Here is a 24624-nt window from a genome sequence, read left to right as displayed (position 1 = left end):
AAGTCTTAATTTGGCAATAAGAAGTTCATGACCTGAGCCACAGTCAGCTCCCAGTCTTGTTTTTGCCGACTGCATAGAGCTTCTCCATCTTTGGCTACAAAGAATATAATCAGTCTGATTTCAGTGTTGGCCATCTGGTGATGTCCATGTGTAGAGTCTTCTCTTGTGTTGTTGGAAGAGGGTGTTTGCTATGACCAGTGTGTTCTCTTGGCAAAACTCTGTGAGCCTTTGTCCTGCTTCATTCTGTACTCCAAGGCCAAATTTGCCTGTTACTCCAGGTGTTTCTTGACTTAATACTTTTGCATCCCAGTCCCCTATAATGAAAAGGACATCTTTTTTGGGTGTTAGTTCTAAAAGGTCTTGTAGGTCTTCATAGAACTGTTCAGCTTCTTCAGCATTACTGGTCGGGGTATAGACTTGGATTACCTTGATATTGAATGGTTTGCCTTGGAAACGAACAGAGATCATTCTGTCATTTTTGAGATTGCATCCAAGTACTGCATTTCGGACTCTTGTTGACTATGATGGCTACTCCATTTCTTCTAAGGGATTCCTGCCTACAGCAGTAGGTATAATGGTCATCTGAGTTAGATTCACCCATTCCAGTCCATTTTAGGGAAATACTAACAGTGCGTAAAAATCAAGTTTAGCACAATTGTAAAACTGCTCTCAATTTCTCATAATATTACCAAATTCTTTTTTTTTTTTTTTGAAAGAAGACTTAGTTGTTATTTAAGAACAGATGAATCTTTTGCAAAAAGATTTTCTCAAAAAATGGCTGGGGAAAAAGGAAGCCTGCATTTTGGTCTTCTTCCTGCTTGTAACCGACCGTGTGATCTTGGGCTTCTCCTTATCTCTTAAGAAAAATATTAATTTGATCATTTTTAAGACTTCTTTAAAGAAGGAAAAAAGATAAATATTGATTAAGCAAAGTTAATCCTGATGTTTGTCCTGTCTTGCAGGATAACAGTAAATGGATTAATGGCATGGATGAACAAATTATGTCTTGGGCAACTTCCAGACCTGAGGTCAGTAAAGAGGACAATAACTTTATGGTGGTTCTTAATGAATCTTCTGGTTCTAAATGCTTATGTGTTTATACCCTCATGTCCCCCACAGAGGCTTGTACACACTTAGTACCCAGCAGATGCTTGTTTGAATAAATTAACGAATCAGATTTTGATTTGTTTGTGGTTTTCTAGGACTGGCACCTGGGAGGTAAATGTGATGTCTACTTGTGGGGTGCTGGCAGGCATGGACAGCTGGCAGAAGCTGGAAGAAACGTAATGGTACCTGCAGCAGCTCCCTCATTCTCACAGGCCCAACAGGTAACTAGGAGGGTAAAGAATTGGAGAACTGACAGTTCTGATTCCCTTGCATTCAGTAACTTCCTTTGGGATGGTTTGTCCACTGCATAATCTATTGTGAGGGACCCAACAAAGTCATGATATATAGCTTCTAAATAAAGTTTTATAGAGTTTTTATCAGACTTAAGTTTTGTTAATATTCCCAAATTTTTCTTGTTTTCAAGTATAATGAATTAACATTCATGATGCTTTAAGCCTGCCCAGTACATATTTATAGATGTTAAAATATCACTAATTATCAATTCTCTCTTTGGGGTCACAAGCTTGCTGGGATCTTCAGCCAGATCTCACTGATAGCCCTCCCCTCTTCTAATAATTGTGGTACTAAATCTCCAAACTCTTCTTAAGGCTCCTGCTTTCACTTCCGTTCTTCTCTACCTCAGTAAGCCCCAAGATACACTACTGTTTCTTGCAGATATCCCCTCCAGTTTCTGTTTCTTGGTGGCCTCCAGCCAGTCTTTACTATTTTCCCATCACTGTTTCCTTTTTCTTCTTTTTATCTATCTTCTTCTTAAACTCTGCACAATTGATTGAAAGGTCTGTAGATAACATGTTTCTAAACTGTCTTAAATCATCAGATGAGCCTCATACATCTTTTAGTTAAGTAAGCAGTTTTATAATAATCAAGGGCTTATAGGAATCCTATAGTTACGTCAACTCTTCCGCTTTAGTGAAAGGCTGAAAGAACTGATAAAGGTAGCCTAGGTATATATGGAATCATTTTAAATGTTTGCATGTTAAAGCTATGTAATAGAAGATATTATATTTAATTTTATGTTTTTATACTAGGTCATATGCGGTCAAAATTGTACCTTTGTCATCCAGGCCAATGGCACGGTATTGGCTTGTGGGGAAGGAAGTTATGGCAGATTAGGACAAGGAAATTCAGATGACCTTCATGTGCTGACAGTCATTTCAGCCTTACAAGGTAAAATTATCCTCAGTTAAAATCAGATCAGAAACTATGGCCTGTTTGTAGGAATGTTTGCTTATTACATTGCAACTCACCCAAACCTTTGTTAAATAAAGTCATGTAGGGTTTTCACTTATATTTATATTCTGGTTTAGGCATGTACAACCTTAATTTTCCTATTTTAAGTTGTATTATTTTACAAATTGTCATATCATTGCTAGAATTCAATGATATGAATTTCTGTGTTAATACTCACTGAAGATTGTAAACAAATTCTTTAAGATTGCAAAATTGTAATTTGGTAACTATTACTAGCAGTAGTAGGGCTTCCCAGGTGGCTCAGTAGTGAAGAATCCACCTGCCAATGCAGGAGACACTGGAGACATGGGTTCCATCCCTGAGTCAGGAAGATCCTCTGAAGGAAGAAATGGCAACCCACTCCAGTATTCTTGCCTGGAAAATTCTATGGATAGAAGAGCCTGGCGGGCTACAGTCCATGGGGTTGCAAAGAGTCGGATACGACTGAGCAACTGAGCACACATGCAATAGCAGTAGTAATCAGGCATGTGCTTCATTAACATTAAACATTAATTTACATAGAAATGTGCATACCTACTAAAGTCTTTAAAAGGGCATCTCCATCAGAGTACTCTGACTTGGAGAAAGAATATCTCTGGAAAAAGCACTGCAGGGGGCCTCTGGCTTGTTTCTTAAGTTAACTTTTACTGACTCTAAAGTCAATAGACAAAGCAAATTGAGTTTTTTAAGTAAATGCATTTAAGTAACATAAGTTCATAATTCTTGAATAGCTCTAAGTTCTCTTCCTTCAAGATCTAAATGTGAAGAGCACAACATTGGGGATGGGAGGGCTTGGTTCCTGTTCAGTTTTATTACATCCTGCCTCTGGTGCCTTGCATCAGCTACTAGACCTCTTTGTGACTCAGTTTCCCTAGTTGTACAAGTGGTGATGATAATATCTGCCTCATAGGCTCTGTGGGAAAATAGAAAATGAACAATCCATGTAAAACACTTACAGGAGTGACTAGAACATAGTCCTTAGTGACTGGAATTGCTCCTATCACCCTTCTTCTGTTCCTTATCATGATCATCATTTTATGTTACTGCTCCCAAATTTCTAGGTTATGGCTACAATTTAGATTTATAATTAAAGATATTCTTTTTTATTTCTGTAGTACTGTTGTGGTATTTTTTTATTCTATGAGACTACTTTGTAGCAGCTTCAACTAAAGAGGGAACGTTTACCACGCAGTGACTCTTGTGTTTCTGCTCTGTTGCAGGCTTTGTGGTGACCCAGCTGGTGACTTCCTGTGGTTCTGATGGGCACTCAATGGCCCTGACTGAAAGTGGTGAGGTCTTTAGCTGGGGAGATGGTGATTATGGCAAACTCGGCCATGGGAACAGCGACAGGCAGCGACGACCCAGGCAGATCGAGGCCTTACAGGGAGAAGAAGTGGTGCAGGTCGGGCAGGATATGGATAAGTTTATCTTTGAATGTAAACATACTAGGTTTAGTTCTCAAGATTAGGTGATGAAAAACAGTAGGAAAAACATATTACCCCATCATAAAAGATCCAGTGTTTTTGGTGGTTCATAGTCATTCTTGAGTGTCTCAGGGGTTTAAATAGGTTTTGGTATTAGAATGGACTGTTTTTCCTAAATCAACTGGTTGACCTAGGCCAGGGTGCTTTAGGTCTTTGTAAGAGGTGAGGTTTAACTCCTGTCCCACGGTTCTTAATCTACTGCTAAATGGAAAGCTTTGCTTCCAACCTGTCATTATTATTACAGAGGTTGAGTTCGTATACTTTTTTTCTGGAAAATCAATTAGCGATCTAAAATAGTGTTGTCAAATTGCATAGTACCTTAGAGTTTACAAACAGTTTCCCCATTCATTAACTCATATAGTCTAGGTCATCTCTGTGCAGCTGAAGAGCAGCAACAGTTCTTCCAAGGTGTGCTATTTATTCTGGTCTTTCTGAAGATGATGAGGAGCAGGAGGGCCACTTGGGTGGATAGGACATACTGGTATTGAAGATCCTGAGTTGCCAGTCAAGTTTATTTTAAAGATTATTTAAAGATTATTACTGTATTAAAAACGCAAATGACTGATTTTTTTCTTAGTATACCCTCTTATTAACATTTTTGTTCTTGTTGGTTCTGTTTGTAGATGTCTTGTGGCTTCAAACACTCAGCAGTAGTAACATCAGATGGCAAACTGTTTACCTTTGGGAATGGTGACTATGGTCGTCTGGGTCTGGGAAACACCTCTAACAAAAAACTTCCAGAGAGAGTGACTGCACTGGAGGGATATCAGATTGGACAGGCATGAAATAAGTCAATAACATGTTCTATCTGATCATAGTTTCTTGTTTCCTCTGTGTGCACTTAGATACTGTCCTTTCAGGAAGATTAGAATCACCAGTTGTACTTATCCTGATGTACATTTTGTTTGGCCTAATTGGTAATTGGTTAACAAATGAAAGTCATAATTCAGAATGTGAATATTTCAAACTCCTCTTCATAATATAATTTAATATGAAACCTTTATACAATATAGTAACTCCTGTTCGGTATCCTGGAAGTAGATGGCTGAAATGTAGCACATTGGTAGCTGCTGCTCTTTAGTAGTAATTGTCCATGACCTATACATGTTGAGACTCTCTCTTAATGAAAAGAGGAGATAAGAAAAGAGGAGATTTATCTTCCTCTATCTTTTGTTATTCTTTAGACTGTCTCTGGTGTGAATGGATATTTTTTCATCATATGTATTTTTTTCCTGTCTTATGTACTGTCTAATTCAGAGTTAGCCATAGATATTTGAAAGATTTTTCTTTGAAGAAAAGAAGGTTGTCTTTTGTTTGTGAATGTTCAGGATGTTTTCTTCATGACAAATTTTGGTTAACATATGTAAAACCCTGAAACCAATAAAAATCTTCTGGAAACAGAGCCAACTTTTTCACTGAAGGAAAGAGAAAGGGACCCAGAAATGGGTATGTGTTTTAGGTGTTGTCATTTGCCTTACTGACCACCTGTTCTTTCTCCAGGTGGCTTGTGGCTTAAACCACACGTTGGCAGTGTCAGCAGATGGCTCCATGGTGTGGGCTTTTGGAGATGGGGACTATGGAAAACTAGGTTTAGGAAATTCCACTGCAAAATCTTCACCACAGGTCAGTATTGTCTTTAATCTAGGGATGCAGACATCATCGTTTTCTTCTATGTCAGTACCTCTTTTTAGTTGGAAATAATTTACTTGTAACATTTTTGGTAGTTCATAATGAAATATAGAAGCTTCCTATGCTTATTCTTAAATTTCCATCATTCTGGATCTTATTTTAAATAAGCCATTAATTACTAAACTGGATATAAAAATTCTGCAAGGACAAGCATCTGTGTTTGTCATGGACTGAATAGTGTAGGACTACCTCCCATATAGAGAAGAAATAAGTATAAATATATTCCCGGGATATCTTATGGAGAGAAGCGTGAACAATCTTTTGTAACTCTGCTTTTGGCTGCCATTTCAGCTTGTTCTTACCACTGAATTATACAGGTGTGTGCCTTTTTAAAAGTAATAGGAAAACCGAGTGCATAAACAATAATTTAGAGTCTTTATTCACATTATAGAAGGTTTTTCGACTCTTTAGAACTCTTATACAGTCCTTTTTATATGAATTTTTCTAATATGTTTAACAAGCAGCGTGATTTACAAGTATTCAATTTACGTTCAACTCCAGATTTCACTATCATATGTAGTCTGTGACATCTTGATAGCTAGATTGGTAAATATTCAGCAGTAGGTACAGAAGGGAAGGAAACCCTCTCTGAAGAACACATAAAGCAGTTATTGTTACCTCTGAAAGCAGAAAAAAATCTGACTGCGAGCAGCCTGTGGCTTCACCTGGTCTTTTAGTGTTCTTTAAACAGCTATTGAGTTCTCTTTGGTTTCTGTTGTGCAGAGTAGTGTTTCCACTTCACATGGGGTGCTCAGGGATTTTAGTCAAACATCCCGTACCCCCTGTAGAACTTGCCCAAATTCAGGTAGTCTGCAGAGCAGTATGAGAAAATAACATTTAGGAGTGTGGGTTTGACTGGAAATAGGTGGGTGACTATTAATATTTTTCTGGAAGATAGTCCTTGAGCTTATACATCAGTTCAGTTCAGTCACTTGGTCGTGTCCGACACTGCGACCCCATTAATCACAGCACACCAGGCCTCCCTGTCCATCACCAACTCCCGGAGTTTACTCAAACTCATGTCCAGTTTATACATACCAGTAGGCAAATTTGAGTTTTTTTCTTTTCTTTTTGAAGTATGTGCCTTACCCTTTTACTTTGCAGAAAGTTGATGTCCTTTGTGGAATTGGAATCAAAAAGGTTGCTTGTGGAACTCAGTTTTCTGTTGCATTAACCAAAGATGGTCATGTGTATACCTTTGGTCAAGGTAAGGCATTTTCCAGGCACTGATTATATTGCTTATTTTGTGCACACATGTATTACAGAAACATGTTCCCTCCAGCTATATAGAAAATGCTTAAATTGAGTCACTTCTCATTCTGGGTGATGAGTTACCCTCATTCCCCAGGTACTTTTCAGCTCCTCTTTCATGATGTTTGCTGTTAGGACAAACTCTCCTCCTCATTGATCACCCCTCCTACCAGAGCCTCTGTTCTTGCTAGAAGAATTCCTGCCAAAGCCTTCCTTTCCTCATCTCTGCTGCCTTTTTGCCTTGCTGCCACAAGCACTGCCTTGACCACCAGAGCTCCTCTGGATCCTGCCTCACTTCCCAGCCCTTGCAGGGACTAGGGGGTTCAGGTCTTAGGAATTCACAGGCATTCAGGATTCAAATCTTAAGTAAATCCAAATCCAGGCATCCACAGTGGGATTCCCCGGAAACATGTTCACTTTTGTAAGGGGAGCTTCCTGGCAAGTTGTAGTGACTGAAGGGTGTTTGAGGCAGATGTGAGGAAGAGGAAGAAGTAAGCTGTGATTGAAGTTTCTAGTCTTGGAAGAATGTTGACACCACTGACAGGACAAGGGGTTGGTTTTGGGGAAAGAGACAAAGAGCTTAGTTTTAGTCATATTGAATTTGGGCCATGTACTCTAGGCTACGTGTATGGAGAAGTATGGCAAGTTACTGGGGATTTAGGTCTGAAATTCCAGAGAGATTGCTTATAGAGATGTTAGTTTGCCTAATGGATAATGGTGTAGTTAAAGCCATATAAATAGGCTCTAAGAAACCCAGGGAGAGAACATGGGATAGAAAAGTAAGAGGATAAAACTCTGGAAAGTGAGTAAAGGGCATGTAAGCACAGGAAGAGGACTCAGGAGAGTTGGCTTTGAAAGGAGTGGAGAGAGAGAGAGAGGTAGCCGGTGAGCCAGGACAGTGCAGTCTCTGAGGGGCAGGAGGAGCTGAGGCCACATTATCAGAAGGTAAAGTAGAGCTCCGTGGGCTGCAGCTGGAGAAGAGGCCACTGCAGTAGGCAGTTAGGAGCTATTCATGGCTTTTGAGAGTAGTTTCAGTGCAGTGATGAGAATGGAAGTTAGGCTGCAGAAGGTGGCCAAGCCAAACAGCATGTGAAACAACAGGAACTAGTGTGCACTTTGTAGAAGTTTGGTGGCAAAGATAAGGGGAGAAGTTGGCTGGAAATTTGAGAACAAAAAAGGTTGCATGCTGTGTTTTCTTAGGCTGCAAGAACTTTAGAGCCTTTATGACTTATGTACAAGTCCTCTCAAGTATGAGGATGCTAGAGGTACCTCTTGGTTTGAAGTAAGCTAATCATTTTAAATTTAACTTCATTTATTTTTATGGACAAGGAGATTGTGACATTTTGCAAAGAAGCAGTTTTAAACTTTATCCACTCAGAATCCAGTATACCTTACCAGAAAACCAGTTTTTGCCCCAGTGAGATATATATGTCATTGCCATACCACCATAGACATTAAATGACTCATTAGAAATTAGAAAAGGACTATGGTGTACCCTCCATAAATTTCCTTTTGCTGTTTTTTCAGATCGCTTGATAGGCTTGCCAGAAGGGCGTGCTCGCAATCACAATCGACCACAGCAAATCCCTGTCCTGACTGGAGTGGTCATCGAAGATGTGGCTGTTGGAGCTGAACACACACTTGCTTTGGCTTCAACTGGAGATGTGTATGCCTGGGGGAGCAATTCAGAGGGGCAGGTAAATATTTACTTCTCTGCTGCTCTCTCATGTCTAGAAATCTGACAAAATTGTTCATTTGGCAAAGAGATAAGCTAGAAACTCAGAATATCTACACCAGGCCTCAAGCACGTCACTGAGCTCTACATCAGGTTACTTTGAGTCCAGTTGTGCGTATCTCTCTTGATTGTGGCCTAGTAAATGTATCATTGTTTAAAGAGAAATCTGGCAATACAGCAAATGTAGTTAAGGGGATTAACTCAATATATGTGTGTGTGTACACACTGAGAAGTGCCTGGCACATAGTAAACGGCATTTTATAATTATTTGCTACTGTCATCATTAATCATCATCATTTTCACTACAGTAATAAGAGAGATTCCGTACTAGAAGCATCAGTTGATCTGAAAAATGGAAAGAATAAAACAAAAATACTTTTATATTTTATGGTATGACAGTGTACAAAGTATATTTGTGTTTGTTCAGGAGGTCTTGTCACTCCCATTATGCAGAGCAACAAACCGAGCCTGTAAGAGATTGACAAAAGACTCAAGAGGTTGACGTGTTCAGCCTTTCCTGTATGTGGAGGAGGGACGTACTTTGGTGGAGGAGGTCTGAGATGCCTGCTGCTACAGTGGCTTTCAGCTCCACCTGCAGAACCACATCCCCTTCCTCTGTAAATCTGCTTTACTTATGGCTGCCTCTAGAACCAGCAGCCCTCAAGTTCAAGGTCCAGTATTATTCATAGTAGCCTCATTTTGGCTCTGTGGTCTCCTCATCATTATATTAACAGGTAGGGAAGCTGGTCATCACTCTGGTTGCACATTGTCGTAATGAGAAGAGAGTTGATGTGGGGATGCCTTTGGAAGGTCCCTGGTGGACCTTGACATTATCCTGCCTGGTGATGTTGAGGTGCTCAGCCACCAAAACACTGGTTGTCCTAGTCAGGCCCTAAGAACAGAGATCTGGAGATGAGAATTTTATTCTGTGTGTATTTTTATAATTGTTTATTTACTGTTACACAGGCAATCTATGTTAAAAATCAAGAAATCAGTGTATTTTAAGTAAAACCTCTAGGGATCATTCTGTTATATATGTATTTTTTAACTTTCCAAGAATTTATTTCCTGTCTAGAAGTTAAGACGTTTTCAGTCATTGAGACTCCTCTGCTAGATTTGGAATGGCCTTGTTGCAGCTTAATTTATAGGAGACAGTATGAGCTATGAGGATCATTCTGATAGAGAAAATCAAAATTAACTTCATTATTTTGATATTGTTGCTTGATACAGATAGTAACTTATTTATGTCTGCTACCATCCAAAACAAAATTTTATCATCTTGGCTTCCTCTCTTCCTCTTTCTAATTGAATATCTGAGTATTTGTAATTTATTCCCAGCTTGGCTTAGGTCATACCAACCACGTTCGAGAACCAACCCTGGTAACAGTTCTGCAAGGGAAAAATATTCGGCAGATCTCAGCTGGCCGCTGCCACAGTGCTGCATGGACAGCGCCACCTGTCCCGCCGAGAGCACCAGGTGAGGGAGGAAATAGCCGTGCTCCGGCAACCTCTGTTTCACCCCAGCTGCACTGTCTGCTTGCCAGCTTCACACTGCATCCAGGCACCATTCTGAAGCCATCAGACCTTCCCCCACACAACCAAAGCACTCTTTGTGCTACAGCACTGCAGATACTTTCAAAGCAGGCAGTTCTCCTACAGACTTCATTACATAGCAGTCCCTCTCTGCTTCCCAAAAGAAGAAAACATATTACTTAGGCAAGCAAATTTATAATTTTAGAACAGTAATGAAATATTTTTATATGTAAAAGTGATGAATTACAGCTTTCTAAGGCATGCTGTTAATAAAGATGAAAAGCCCTGAGACCACTTGTCGAATTCTCCACCGTAGTCAGTGGTTTGAAACATGGTGTTGTCTATACATTGGCACAGCAGAAAAAATTACCATTTTGCTCTAGTGATAGGATATTTCTATGTTTTGTGTGTTTTGCTTTTAATTTATTATGAAACCTTATAGATCTACAAAAGATAAAAAGAAAATTAAATGTATATCATTCTCCACAAGTGTAACCATTGCCTTAAGTATGATATTTATCATCCTATGCATTTCTTCATATTTGGGCTACCTCTTTCATAGACTATCAAGTCCTCTCTGGTATCTGAAGCACTAGAATGTCCCTGAAGTGACCCTGTGCCTGAGAGCTGCTTTCTCATTCCTTTTTGGAGTCCCCTACTTAGCCACAGGTCCTTGGGGAAAGCTCCCCATACCAATTGTTTTCTCTTAGATACCCTTAGAGAGCAAGGTAGGCCTGCCAAGTAGATTCCAAACAAGAATGTTCTAATAGAATGAGCAGTGCTGCCAGGCCACTGACAATTTCAGGTTCTCAGGAGCTTCTTCAGCTTCCAGCAGGGTTTCCCTTCCACTTCAGGACAGAGACTAGACAGCATGGTGGCCAAAGGTTCAGACTCAAAAACCACATTGCCCGGGTTGAATCCTCCACTTAGGAGCTGAGTGACCCTGAGATTCCATTCCCTTGTCTATAAAATGAGCATAATAACAGCACCTATTGTAAAGAACTGCAGGAGTAAATGAATCAGTTCTTATGAAGCTCTTAGAACAGTGTCAGGCACATAGAAGTACTCAGTAAATGTTTGTTTAGTTGCTGAGTCATGTGAGTCTTTGCGACCCCATGGACAGAGGGGGTCCATGTTAGCTTTAACTAATAGGAAAATACCTCTGAGAATTGAGCTGTACAAATGTTTATTTGCAGGAAACTCAAATAAGTTGAGTGTCTGATTCTTAAGAGTTTTGTGCATTTCTGTAAGAGGATACCCATGGATACAGTCCTTGTAGTCTTTGCTTCTACAGAGCTTATTCTTTAGTATAAAACCTCCATGAATCATGTACTCATATCTTTCATTCTGTCATGTTAACTTTCTGTCAGAGCCCTAGTAAGTGTGGGAGGGGGTTCTGCCGAGTTGCCCATTTCCATTTTCCAGAACTTGCTCTCTGGTCCTGGTCCACACCTTGTGTTATTATGAAGATGTCAGGAATGAAATGTCATTGAATGTGAAAGAACAAATTTGGGTGTTTTGTTTTGTGTGTGTGTGTGTGTGTGTGTGTGTGTGTGTGTGTGAAGAGACTAAGTCCATAGTTAAATGGGAAAGTAAATTAAAGGAGAAAAAAGTAAGTTTCCATAATGATAAATAAAAAAGATGTTTTACAAACCAACACTAGTGCATCAAAAATTTAAGATGAATTGATGGATAGAGGAATTGATAAATAAGTGATAAAGTGTACATAGCAAAATATTAATTATAAGTGGTGGGAATGGGTATTCATTATATACTTGCAACTTCTGTATGTGTTTGAAAATTTTCGAAATGCTAAAAATGAAAGCAATGCATTTTCCTTTACAAGTGTGCATCTGTGTTCTGGGCAGGTGTGTCAGTGCCTCTGCAGCTGGGCCTGCCCGATACAGTGCCCCCCCAGTACGGGGCTCTGAGGGAGGTGAGCATTCACACTGCGAGGGCCAGGCTCCGGCTGCTTTACCATTTCTCTGACCTCATGTACTCGTCCTGGAGGCTACTGAACCTCAGCCCCAACAACCAGGTAACGCGCTGGCTTAGGAAGCGGTGCCCGTGCTGTGCTCACCAGGTCCCTGGGCCTTTTTTTCAGCCTTCAGATACTTCCTCCATGGCTAATGCTCTTACTCTTAGCACCCAGGAGGCCTAGAGAAGGCACCAATTCTGTTCTCATTTTATTGCTGGATTAAGGATGATCCAGATACAGGTTATCATGCTGCTGGACACAAAATGGTCTTCCTTCAGTGTTTTGGTTTGTCGAAAGTTCAAGGAAGTATGAATGGCTAAGCATGTATTTTCTACAAACTGTAGTGTATGATTTTAAAACTTAAGCACACAAAAGTGTTAATACCTCAGTCAAAGGGGTTATATAAATGAGTGTGAGAAACTTTGGAGACTTCTTGCTGTCCTTACAAATGAACATACCCTGTGGAGGGGCAGTGGGGAGATAAAGTAAATTTGGCTGATTTGATTGTCCTTAATAGAACAGTCTAGTAATTTAGAAAGAAAGCAACCTGGCTATGTTTGTTTGGTTAATGTGTAGGCATGCCTGCCAAAATGTGTATTAGTTTGTAAAACTGTTAGTCAAAAATCCTTTTGGGGGTGGGATATTCAGAGAGAACAGCATTGAAACAAGTATACTATCAAGGGTGAAACAGATCACCAGCCCAGGTTGGATGCATGAGACAAGTGCTCAGGGCTGGTGCACTGGGAAGACCTAGAGGGATGGGATGGAGAGGGAGGCGGGAGGGGGGATCGGGATGGGGAACACATGTAAATCCATGGCTGATTCATGTCAATGTATGGCAAAAACCACTACAATATTGTAAAGTAATTAGCCTCCAACGAATAAAAATTAATGGGGGAAAAAAAAATCCTTTTGGTAACCTAGTCACGGGTGTATGAGAGATTTGAGAAATCATTGTTAGAAGTAGATAATCAACCTGGCAACAGAATACTGTGCAGCACTAACAGAATGCTAGCATCCTGTTTACAGATAATGAGAGAAATGTTTATGGTATAAAGTGAAGTGAGAAAAACAGAAAATGGATATAAATAGTGCAATCTTGAAAATGTGGAAAGGAAGGCAACTGGAAGGAAGTGGAGGAAAGTGTTAATGGGGCCATCTCCATATGGTAATATTAGGGATGATTTTATTTGTGTGCTTATGTGTATGTCCTTTTCTGTACTTTAATAATCATACTTTATCAGAAAAATATTTTGAAAAAGTTGCTAATAAGGGCTAATACCCAGATTTATGCTTTTAAAGTGCATTTCTAAAAGTGACATGTTACTTCTTTTAAGCCTTAGGTTGTACCATTTCTGCTAAGCTTGCTTTCTGTTACAGAATAGTACATCTCATTACAATGCTGGAACATGGGGCATTGTGCAGGGACAGCTTCGGCCTTTGTTAGCCCCAAGAGTCTACACCCTCCCAATGGTGCGCTCTATAGGAAAAACCATGGTTCAAGGCAAAAACTATGGACCTCAAATTACTGTAAAGAGGATATCAACCAGGTTAGCATATTATGTATGTATGTTTCATTAACTGGCATATTTTGAGATGGACTTACTACTGACTAATCTCTGTGAACCTTAGCTTCCTCGTCTGTAAAGTGGAATGCTAATAGTATTTTATGTCAGTACCCAGTGTAATTACAGTGAGCCTAGCACAGTGTCTGGCTGTTGTTAAGCTGGCCTGTTCCTTCACTGATGGGAGAATATCTTCAAGTGACATTTGTGGTGATTTGGGAGTATTATATTTTATTCTGTTTTCTCTTTCTTTTAAAGAGGACGGAAGTGTAAGCCTATCTTTGTTCAAATAGCGAGACAAGTAGTTAAACTGAATGCCTCAGACCTCCGTTTGCCCTCCCGAGCCTGGAAGGTTAAGCTAGTTGGCGAAGGTGCGGATGACGCCGGAGGAGTGTTTGATGACACAATCACAGAGATGTGCCAGGTATATTCATGCAATGTCCCCTGCTGAGTTGTCCACTCAGGTGGTGGGCGGTTTATTATTTCCAGTGATATGACTGTGGCATGTTTTTATAAATCTAAGCAAGAATTCATTTGTGATACTTACATAAAGCCATGCTGTTAGTAATGTATATGTGAATTATTGCAAGGGTTTGTGAAGTGCTTCATGAAGATATGTTTCTGAGTTAGTGCCAGTGCTTGGCCATCTACCAATGACTTACCATCTGTTGTTCTGTATAACAGAGAGAGGAAACAGCAATGACACATATGTACACTTCTGTAACAGTCAAATCCAGGACCACTCATGTGCTCCCATTTATTCTGGTGCTTTTAAAACAAAGAACAACCAGGCTCCAAGGAAATTAGAAAAACAAATCTTAAGAGTTTGAACAAGTCCATATTTTAAAATCTACAGTCACAGTTTTGCTTCCAAATCAGCTCTGATCCTTCCAGCTTTGCCTCATATCAGGGTTTTTCTAATAAATCTGTATCTAAGATAATACTTGGCTATCATTTATTAAGTTTATTTGAATGTCACTATACCCTGCTCAGAGACACCCCAGCTCAGGCCCTGGATTGGCTTTTTCATCTTTATTCTGTGTACTGCAGGACATTTTCTCCATGGGGGAATTCCTAAATTCATTTTAAGTTACAGCCACGAAAATAATTACAGAGACTGCTGTTTGTCATATAGCATTATAAATTCCTCAACATTCTCTTTTCAGCATGATCTTTAATGTTAATTGGTTCATTTTCTTGATATATTTAACTGCATTTCTAAAAAAATTGTTCATTCTTCTACAGGAACTTGAAACTGGTATTGTGGACCTTCTTATACCATCTCCCAATGCTACCGCAGAAGTGGGTTACAATAGGGACAGGTAAGGGCAGTCAGCAAGTGTTACTGAATGTCTGCAATAATAGTGTACATTTACTATATGCTAGGCACTGTTCTAAGTGTTTTACATGGATTATCCCATTGAATCTTCATTATAGCTCTAAGGAGTAGGAACTGTTACTGTTCTCCTTTCACAGATAGGAAACTGAGGTAGTTACATCATGACTTGTTATGATGTAACAAGTCACTTGAAAATGAAACCAGACTTCTTTTGTGTTTCTGAAGGTCCACATGGCCTTCCCTCAGTGAATTAAAATTCATTAAAAACCTTTGAAATGCTATCCAGTCGCAGCAATTAGTATTTGCAATCATTTATTGTTCCTATGTTTTTCAAATTTTGAATTTTGGATCCTGCTTTGTGGACTTGTAAATGATTTTAGGAAATAGGGCATCTTTGAGCAGGTAGCTTAAGGACTAATAGAGCATTCACTCACCCTTTTTATGATTCCTCAAAGTAATTCAAAACATGGTCCCTGTGCCGTCTAGAACAATAGCAGTAGGCCATATGTCACTATTGAACACCTGAAATGTGGTTACAGGAGCTGAAGAACTGAATTTTAAATTTTATTTAATTAACTTAAATAGCTGCATGTGGCTAATGACTGCCATATTGGACAGCACAGGTCTAGACTAATGCTTTAGCTGTTTGATAACTTGTTTCTAATAGAAATGAGGACAACTTTGTTTGAAGTATTTCCTTTAATTCTGCAGGTTCCTTTTTAATCCTTCTGCCTGCCTCGATGAACACTTAATGCAGTTTAAGTTCTTGGGAATCTTAATGGGGGTTGCCATTCGCACAAAGAAGCCTCTGGACCTCCACTTGGCCCCTCTGGTGTGGAAGCAGCTGTGCTGTGTCCCACTCACCCTGGAAGACCTGGAAGAGGTAGATCTGCTCTACGTGCAGACTCTCAACAGCATTCTTCACATTGAAGACAGTGGGATTACTGAGGAGAGTTTCCATGAGGTAAATCCTGGCTGGTCCATGTTTCTGCTGGTGTTGACGAGAATTTTCCTGTGTAAAACTCAGATATAGCCTTCCCCTTGCTGTCCAGCTGACCCATACTGTATACCATTGCTACAATAGCTGCTAACAGAGTCAGCTCCAGCACTCAGCTTCTGTTCCTTCCCCTTTAATCCATTCTCTCTGCTTGTTAGAGTGAAGGACAGAGAGAACCCAGGAGGCCTGGGATAACCAGAGTTCATCAAACCTGGTTTGGAGACAGAGAGATTCAACTGTATTTTTAATGAAAACCAGATGAGTCAGCACTCCCTGCTCATCAAGTAGCCCTGCAGTCCCCGACCTTTTTGTTACCCACCAAGGACTGATTTCATAGAAGACAATTTTTCCATGAATGGGGTAGACAGGGGGTGATTTGGGGATGATTTAAGCATATTACATTTATTATGCACTCTGTTTCTATTATTATTACATCAGCTTTACCTCAGATCATCAGGCATTAGATCCTAAAAGTTGGGAACCCCTGAAGTAGCCTAATCAGCTATCTCAGTTGCCTTGTCTTCATAAGATTTCTGATGTTGTTGATGTTTTGCTGTGTTTGTGTGTAACATACTCTTTGTGGTCATTTCTACCATGTATTAAAAATTATTTTTTCTTCTATTCATAGATGATTCCTCTTGATTCTTTTGTTGGCCAAAGCGCTGATGGCAAAATGGTTCCTATAATCCCTGGTGGAAATAGTATCCCACTCACGTTTTCTAATAGGAAAGAATATGTGGAGAGGGCCATTGAATATCGACTTCATGAAATGGACCGACAGGTGAGAGGAAACATTTTGAGAGGTTCACATGAGAGGTTTGAGAGGTTTGCTTTTGACTCCAAACAGGGGTCAAAAGGATCTGGTTTTTACTGAATTTTGGTGTATGAGTTCACAGTGTTGATTAATCTGTATCTATATTTCAGTCCCTATTCAGAGACTTTTCAGGCCATATCTCAGGGTCTGCCCTTTACTCAAAGCCTTAGGTGAGCCCTGAATTGGCCACTGTTTGGCTTGGAGGCCAAGCCCTAGGCCAGTCCTTCAGAACCTGCCTTCTCACTCTCACTCTTCCTCAGTCTTATTTGTCTTCATGTCTTATTGCCCCCCAACCCAGTGTCCTGCTCCAGCTCAGTCAGTCAGGGTCCATGTGAATGAATCCCTGAAGACTGGCCTTGTAATCCCACATGAGGGCCTCTTTCCTCCAGGTCTGTAACGGTGCAGATCTTTTTGGTCACCTAGAAATTCCTCACGCTATCACATACTTCTGAGTTGTAGACTAAGGATTAGGCTGCAGAGTTCAGGTCGTCTTTCTTCAATTAGCGTGTGAGACATTGAATGAAGAGTGTATTTTTTATATATAACTTATATATCCTGTTCTTTGCTGATACATAGTAAGCATTTAGTAAATGATGGGAGTATGATAAATGACCTTAGAAATGAATACTGTGTCCCAGAGTGGTGATTTTGGTTATATGGTCCTTCATAGCCAATTCAGTAATACCTTATTTGCAGAAGATTTTGGGTTTTTCTCAAGAGTTGGATGCTGGCTCTGAGGCTGTGTAGTAATTTGAATTACATATAGTCTATACTCTTCACTCCTGGTTCCTTCTTCAACTCTGGCTTTGGGCCAAGTCTAGTCAGAAAACTATACCCCTTAGCTTAGTAAGTGTGGATCCTGTCAGCAATGTTGTTTACACAGTCAGGGCTTAGGATTTGTCTCTAGTGCTTAAAGATGCTTACTCCTTATAGACTGGAATAACTGACCAAAAATTCCCTGGTCACTTCCAACATGCTAGATGTGGTAGCAGGCCCCCCGCATATGCAGTTTTCCCCATAGTTACTCAATGGGGAGATAGAAATTACTATCACCATTTCAGAAATGAATGCATGGAGTCCAGAGAAATGAAGTAATGTGCCCAAGGCAAAGCCATGATCACAAACCAGGTTTCACTGTGGTATCCAGGCTCTTGTGCTGACCTTTCCTGTGAAGGCCAGATTGACCTGTTCTCCAGCAGCTGTGCTCTGCTCTGCCCTGGCTCTGTTCCTTTCTTGATAATAAGGCCTTCTTCCTCTTTCACTTCTTCCTTGTCTCTTAGAACCCCGTGTTCTTCCTATAGCTGTCCCAGTTGTTCCCACTCAAGCAGCCATCCATGTACCTCAGCTTGTGTTTTGGCACATTTTGGCTGGGGCATTCCGTTTTCTGCCAGCAGAGACTGTCCTTATTGCCCGTTCATTCCTTAGCCCTGGGCATGACAGCCTCACACAATCATAACGGCTTCCCCAAGATGTGGCTTCTCTTCGGGTTCTCTGGTTTGGCAGATTCTAAACTGACCAAGAGTGGAGAAGTTATTTATGAAACAAACCTTGAACAGTGGTAGGTCTGCGTGTAGAGTATGCTCTACTGTATAACCTTGGAGTGGTTTCGCCAAACAGACTGTGTAGGCAGCCTCTGACAGCACCCCTTCGGCACTCCTCAGCTGATCTGTTCTTTGCACTGTGCTAACAAAAGCTAACTACCCAATCATACAGACTCATTTAAAGTAACTGTCATAATCATGTGAGCAGCAATTATTTGCCTTATATTTTCAGATGAGAAACTTAAAAGAAGTGGTGGGACTGGGATTCAGAACCCATCTCCTGATTAAATTCTCGATCCTTTTTACTGCCTTCCTATGAAAGGACTTCTCAGTTTTACTTTCTTCTTTGTACTTTTCTAACTTTTTTTTAATAATCAGCACAAGTGATTTTTACAAAAAGAATATAACTATTTTCAAAAGAAAATATAAATTACAAAGACAGTAGAAACCCTAGACACATCCTCCAAAAGCTGCTTACCCTGGTGAGAAGATGAAGTATTCCACAGAGCAGTTTTAACAGCCTGTGGCCATGTGTGGTTAGGAGTGTGAGTGAGTGGGGTTGGCATTAGAAGGGCCCCCGTGGGCTAAAGTTTGTGGGGCTGGGAAGGTGGGCCCCTGAACCTACTTGACCTGGGACAGGAAGGAATGTATGAATCCCACATGCAGGGAGAAACTCTAACAAAGGGTCAGAGGCAAGAAGGTTGGACCGTGTGCAGTCATGCCAGTTCTGAGGGCCAAGTAGAGGGCCTGGGAGCAGATGAGCACACCTGAGGTGCCCGACCCGATTGGGTTCACCATGGGTGCCCAGTCTGCACACAGATGTTGAATGAACAACCTCTCCTGGGAGCAGGTGGCTGCAGTCCGAGAAGGAATGTCCTGGATCGTCCCTGTGCCGCTGTTGTCCCTCCTCACAGCAAAGCAGCTGGAGCAGATGGTGTGTGGGATGCCCGAGATCTCCGTAGAAGTCTTGAAGAAAGTGGTACGGTACCGGGAGGTGGATGAGCAGCATCAGCTGGTGCAGTGGTTCTGGCACACACTGGAGGAGTTCTCCAACGAGGAGCGTGTGCTTTTCATGAGGTTTGTGTCTGGAAGATCTCGACTACCAGCCAACACCGCTGATATTTCTCAGAGATTTCAGATCATGAAGGTTGATAGGGTAAGTAAGGTATTTTTTCTTTCTGGTAATGTCTGCCTTTGTTGCTTCCTTGTTGCTTGCATGTTGGGCTTCAAGTAGGCCTGCCAATTCAGGATTAATACTTGGAATTTCCAGATTTTTTTTTTCTTTTTAATCAAGCAGGAAAAACTTGTTTAGAAACATCTCACAACTTCAATTAAAAAAAAAATGTCCTACATGGATGTAGAAACAACAACAACAACCTTCTCTGAATCTCCCAGTGTCTTCCTGAATGAAAGCTAAGCTTGGCAGAAGGGCCATCATTGTTACCTCTGCGTCCTATTTCCTATGCCTTTTCATCATGTGACTTCTGCACTGGGACACGGTCTTGTTTATTTGTTTTCACCAAGATACTAACCATTAACTGGTGCACGTGCTCCAGGAGGGACGTGACGACACGGGGAGCAGCAGTGACATGCTCTGCGGCTACGTGTGTGGTGTGCATCACGGAACAGGCAGTGCAGCTTCTCTGCAGCCTCATGAAAGGCCCCTGCTGCAGAGAGCCAGCCCAGCTGCCGTTTTGACAGATGGCTCAGGAATAAAAGGGCTTAGAGCCTTAAATGCATGCTGCTGCCAGTCATCTTTCTTTCTTAGGCACCCATCTGACCATGTCACTCTCCTTTTACACTGTTCAGGGCCCCCTTGTGTTGATTCCAGGACAAACACTGACCACCTTAGCAGCTGTAAACACCTCCACAGTCTGGCCTCTGCCCTGCTTTCTGATATCACCTCCTGACACTTAACTATTTCTCGCTATTATGGCTGCTTGCCTTTCTCCTGATAGACCCACAGTTTTTTGGTTAGTTGGTTGGGGAGGTGGGAGGGTGGTTATTGGTCATGCCGCATGGCTTGTGAGATGTCAGTTCTTCAACCAGGGATTGAACCTGGGCCGTGACAGTGAAAGCCCAGGATCCTAACTGCTAGGCCACCAGAGAACTTCCAAGACCACCCATGGATACTGTTTTTAAATGTCCATGCCTTTGTGTAGGCTCTTGCCTCTGCTTTTAGAAAGTTCTTTTCCTCTTCCTTTTCCATGTATGCCTGTCAAGCACTTACTCATCCTTTAAGCCCAATGTCATCTCCTCCAGGAAGCCCTCCTGGATGCTTTCCTATGCCTCCTAACTATTCCTTAGGGCAGACTTAGATCTCCTTATGTCCATCTCCTGGACACTTAGTACATCCCTCAAGCCCAACATTAAGTTAGAGGTGTCTATGTCCCCTCTTTCTCCTTCTTAACCCCCTAAAAGCTGGGCAGTCCTCTGAGCTGGGCCCATAGTGTTTATTCCAGAAATAGCAAGGAAAATAGGACCTCATTACAAGGGCCTTTCCTTTCTGGTGTTTTTCCAGTAACCACCCCTTGAAAGTTGCTATAGTCAAAGCTGGCCCTCTCCTGCTGCCTCCTGAGGCTGCCTGCCTGGGCTCCACTCCTAGGCTGGGCTTGCTGGAGAGGCCTCACACAGGAAAGGCTATGAAAAGAGCCTCCCCATGAATTTTCTACATGACTTGCCAGAAACTAAAAGCTGTGAATCTATTTTGTTGCTTCAGAGAGGAGGAAATGGTTTGCTTCTATTCAGTTCTGGAAAAAAGCCTTGCCTTATATCTGTTCTGGGCTACCCTGCCATCCCAGGAGTTAATCCACTAAACACCCCTGCCTGGAAAGTTTTAGCCTCAGGAAACTGACCACTATTGGTCTCTCCTTTGTGACTTTTAAACCATTTCTCCAGTTTCCAGATCAGAGTCACCTGTTGACATTCCCCTTTAGTATCTTTGTGGGTTGTGGTTTTTCTGCATTCGTCACTGGCTCTGGCACAGCTAAACTTCTGGGCCTTCCATCTCCCACCTCTTAGAAATGCACTCACCTGATGTTGAGTTCCAAAAAGGAGGGCTGGTTTCCAGGAGTTCAGTGAGAAAGAGAGGGCAGGATCTTTTTTTGAAACTTTTTTTAAATTACAAAAACAATATATATCATTACTATCATTATAGATAGTTTGGAAAACAGTTGTGTTTGCAGGCCAGGACAGTGTTTGCAGGGAGGGACAGGAATCCTGTCCCTCTAGTGGTATCCATTTTCACTTTTGTGTAATTCTTTAGGCATACACATTTTTGCATGACATGTTTGGAACTTTATATAAATTATATTCATATTCACCTAACAGTCTATCCCCAGCACTTTTCTGTCATGCTACTAAGCATCATAATTATTGTTTTAAACAACTGTATTACCATCAGTTAAAGAGGTGGGATGGGATTTCATTAACTATTCCTTCCTCATCGGAGCGGTAATGGGATGGCAGGCAAAGGGTGCAGAAGGCTCACTAGGAGGACAGTGAGGGGAGGAGGAGTGTGGTGACTCCCTCAGAGTTGTTCCTTCCATTTCACTGGCTCTGTTGGCGCATCTCCATAGCAGCTTCAAGTTTGCACCCTCTGGTGAAAGGGAGTGAACTCTGTTGCCCTGTAGCAGGCACTGTGTGAAGCATGTTCTCCCAAGTAACCCCACCAGTCAGGGCTCATTCTCATGTCACACGGGAGGGCCTTCGAAGAGTGAGGAGAGGAAAGAAGCGTCTTTACCAAAAGCTAGATGGCCACAGGACACCAGGGCCTGCGCTCTCCCTACCATGGCCAAGCCTCTGCTTGCTCTCCAGGTGGCCACGCAGTCAGTCCTGTTCACGGAGCCCACCTGCAGGCAGGGAGAAATGCTCTCCTGACTTGGGGGGTGGTGGTTATGAGCAGCACTGCTCCCCACCCCCCACCCCCCCATGACACCCTGATGCTGCAGTCACAGCTCTGGGTCTCTCTCTCCACAGCCTTACGACAGTCTGCCTACCTCACAGACCTGCTTCTTCCAGCTGAGACTGCCCCCCTACTCTAGCCAGCTGGTCATGGCTGAGCGCCTGCGCTACGCCATCAACAACTGCCGATCAATCGACATGGACAACTACATGCTCTCGCGAAACGTGGACAACGCTGAGGGCTCCGACACTGACTACTGACTCCCGAGGGTGCCATCACCCCTTTCTTCTCAGTAATGTTCACTTCCAGTTTAATGTTGATACACTTTTATGGTAACTACATAGATGTTTTAGGAACATAAAGCGACGACGTTATAAACAGTGGCCACATTTAGTTACTCGAAAGGTAACAAAGAAATTAGATGTTTTTATTTTTCTGTGATTGTACAAAAAAAAAGGCAAAGTGCTCTCAGTCAGGTTTTTCCCTCCATACTTTTGGTCACTTTTGATAAGTTTGCATGGAACCATTTTGGTGCATTTTTAGTTGGGAATGGTACATTTTTGTAAACCCGCCCAGTGAACATGGAATTGTACATTGTGTATAATTGTTCATTAGAAAGGACAGTTTTACATGAATATTCATATATTTATTTTGTTTTAATTTGAATTGCCTGTGCAGGGTTCCTTATGCAGAGAAATAAAGCTGATTCAGGAATCAGTGCATGGGCTGCTTTTGTTATTGGAGCTTTGATGAAGAGAGAGTGAGCTTTCAAGTTTCATTTTGACAGCTTTTTGATTCATCAGAAACATTCCTTCACACTGGACTTTGCTTGGAAATGACAGAGCAGAGGTCCACATGGGTATAGCAGCCCCTGAGGTGAAAGCTTCTATTCATTGGTTCCGTCATCCTCGGTCTCTCACTGTGTTCCCTCATCACAGGCCCTTGTGTCAGCCACTTGGCCCGTACTTTTGCACCACCCTGCTGCCTCCTCCAGAGCTGGCTTAAAGTGTGACACACTCATAGGAGCCTTTCTTAAACAGCCCAGGATACCTGGTACAGGAGACAGCTCTACTCAGTTCTGACACCACCACCCCCACCCCACCGCCCGCATACGTGAATGAGTGACCATGGGAATCTGTGCGTTAACATGAGAACTAAGGAGTGGTTTTTATGTCCTTGAATGACGGTAGGGAGTTGTGCGGGGGACTGGAGAAAGGATTACACCCTTGGTACTTAAACGCAGCCCTTGAAGGCCCTGGGCTATATGCTCATTTGCTCAGGCATGTCAGAATGAGCATGTGGTTCTGGGAGAAAGGGCCATCTGGAGAGCATCTGTGAAGGCTCTGGGAGTGGGGACAGGGAGCAGGCACAGCCTTCAGGTGGCTTGTCTCTCTCATCCATTAGAAGTTCATGCCCCACTATACTTCCAGTGTACTTCATGGACAAGGTCAAGGCTGACAGCCTGCTCAAATGAGGTGCCAGACAGAGAGCTTTACAAGTACTTGTTTTCCACAACGTAGGTAAAAGGCATGTGTTCCAAAAAGAAATTGGAAGGAAAATGTGGTTTTGCTTGCCAAAATAATGTGGTGCATGGATGTTTCCCAGTGAGTATGCCTAATAATATTTAGGATAATGACATTTTAGTTTTATGGAAAAGAGACTTCAGTTGGAATTGTGTCTCAGAAGGAGACCATAGCTTCCAGGGTCTGGGCCTTTAATACTTGACCTGAGAGCTCAGTCAGAAGCAGCAGTGAAGGTCTTTGTGCTTGCAGCATCCACTCAGTGAGTGGGAATGCACTGTCAGGGCCTCTAGGTCAACAAGGAACTGCAGAGAAGAGAGTGCAGAGATCATGGACCATACCACAGGGTTCTCTCCAGGCCCTCTGGGCTGGTTCCTGGTAACCAGTGGTTCTTCCCTCTTGCTGAGCTGGGCTGAAGGTATGCGAGCTGATGGCTACGTCTGTAGTCTCAGAGACTATTTTAAATCAAAATGAGGCCTTGAGCTTCATGAGGCTCTGGACTCATGGGGAAAGGGCACCCACAGCAGGCTGATGCTCATGGTTCCAGCTCCCACCTGTCAGGCCTAACAGATGGCTTCTTCGGAGCCTTAACTCTGTGAGGAAGCTTACAGAGACACCTTGGTTTTATAACAGATGCCATTTCTTTGCTGGAAACTTATCATTTTGTTTCATTCTCTCTACTTTTGGAAGCTGTAGGAGAGGGGAAGGCAGGAGTCCCTGATCTGAGGACCTGAAATGAGCCTAGTGCAACTGTTTTTCCCTCCATAGTTCACTTTTAACCCCCATAGAGTTTTAGGTCTTTTTCTCTCCTTGCTGGATTTGTTAACAAATCCTTGCAGTTTTTGTCACCTTTAGATGGTCTAAAGAGACTTTTACCCCCAACCTTTAAGGTTTCCTCAGAGGCCCTTTCAAGGGG

At 41.9% G+C, this 24624-nt stretch overlaps 1 protein-coding gene across 13 annotated transcripts in view; it reads left to right on the top strand.

Moving 5' to 3' along the window:
- HERC1 (HECT and RLD domain containing E3 ubiquitin protein ligase family member 1) overlaps window positions 1-22902 on the top strand; it is a 203953-nt gene extending 181051 nt beyond the window's left edge. For all 13 annotated transcript variants that reach the window (XM_043918891.1, XM_043918896.1, XM_043918893.1 and 10 more), the window contains 17 exons: window positions 963-1028; window positions 1203-1328; window positions 2157-2295; window positions 3579-3760; window positions 4466-4621; window positions 5343-5465; window positions 6636-6738; window positions 8310-8479; window positions 9856-9994; window positions 11919-12088; window positions 13409-13578; window positions 13852-14017; window positions 14839-14915; window positions 15644-15896; window positions 16558-16710; window positions 19135-19440; window positions 22263-22902. In XM_043918891.1, the coding sequence (XP_043774826.1) occupies window positions 963-1028; window positions 1203-1328; window positions 2157-2295; window positions 3579-3760; window positions 4466-4621; window positions 5343-5465; window positions 6636-6738; window positions 8310-8479; window positions 9856-9994; window positions 11919-12088; window positions 13409-13578; window positions 13852-14017; window positions 14839-14915; window positions 15644-15896; window positions 16558-16710; window positions 19135-19440; window positions 22263-22448 (2685 nt within the window). In that variant the 3' untranslated portion in view covers window positions 22449-22902. The remainder of the gene's footprint in view (window positions 1-962; window positions 1029-1202; window positions 1329-2156; window positions 2296-3578; window positions 3761-4465; window positions 4622-5342; window positions 5466-6635; window positions 6739-8309; window positions 8480-9855; window positions 9995-11918; window positions 12089-13408; window positions 13579-13851; window positions 14018-14838; window positions 14916-15643; window positions 15897-16557; window positions 16711-19134; window positions 19441-22262) is intronic.
- The last annotated feature ends 1722 nt before the right edge of the window (window positions 22903-24624 follow it).

The sequence above is a fragment of the Cervus elaphus genome, chromosome 12 (genome assembly GCF_910594005.1).
Source record: "Cervus elaphus chromosome 12, mCerEla1.1, whole genome shotgun sequence".
Classification (NCBI taxonomy): Eukaryota; Metazoa; Chordata; class Mammalia; order Artiodactyla; family Cervidae; genus Cervus; species Cervus elaphus.
This window is presented reverse-complemented; position numbering and strand designations above follow the sequence as displayed.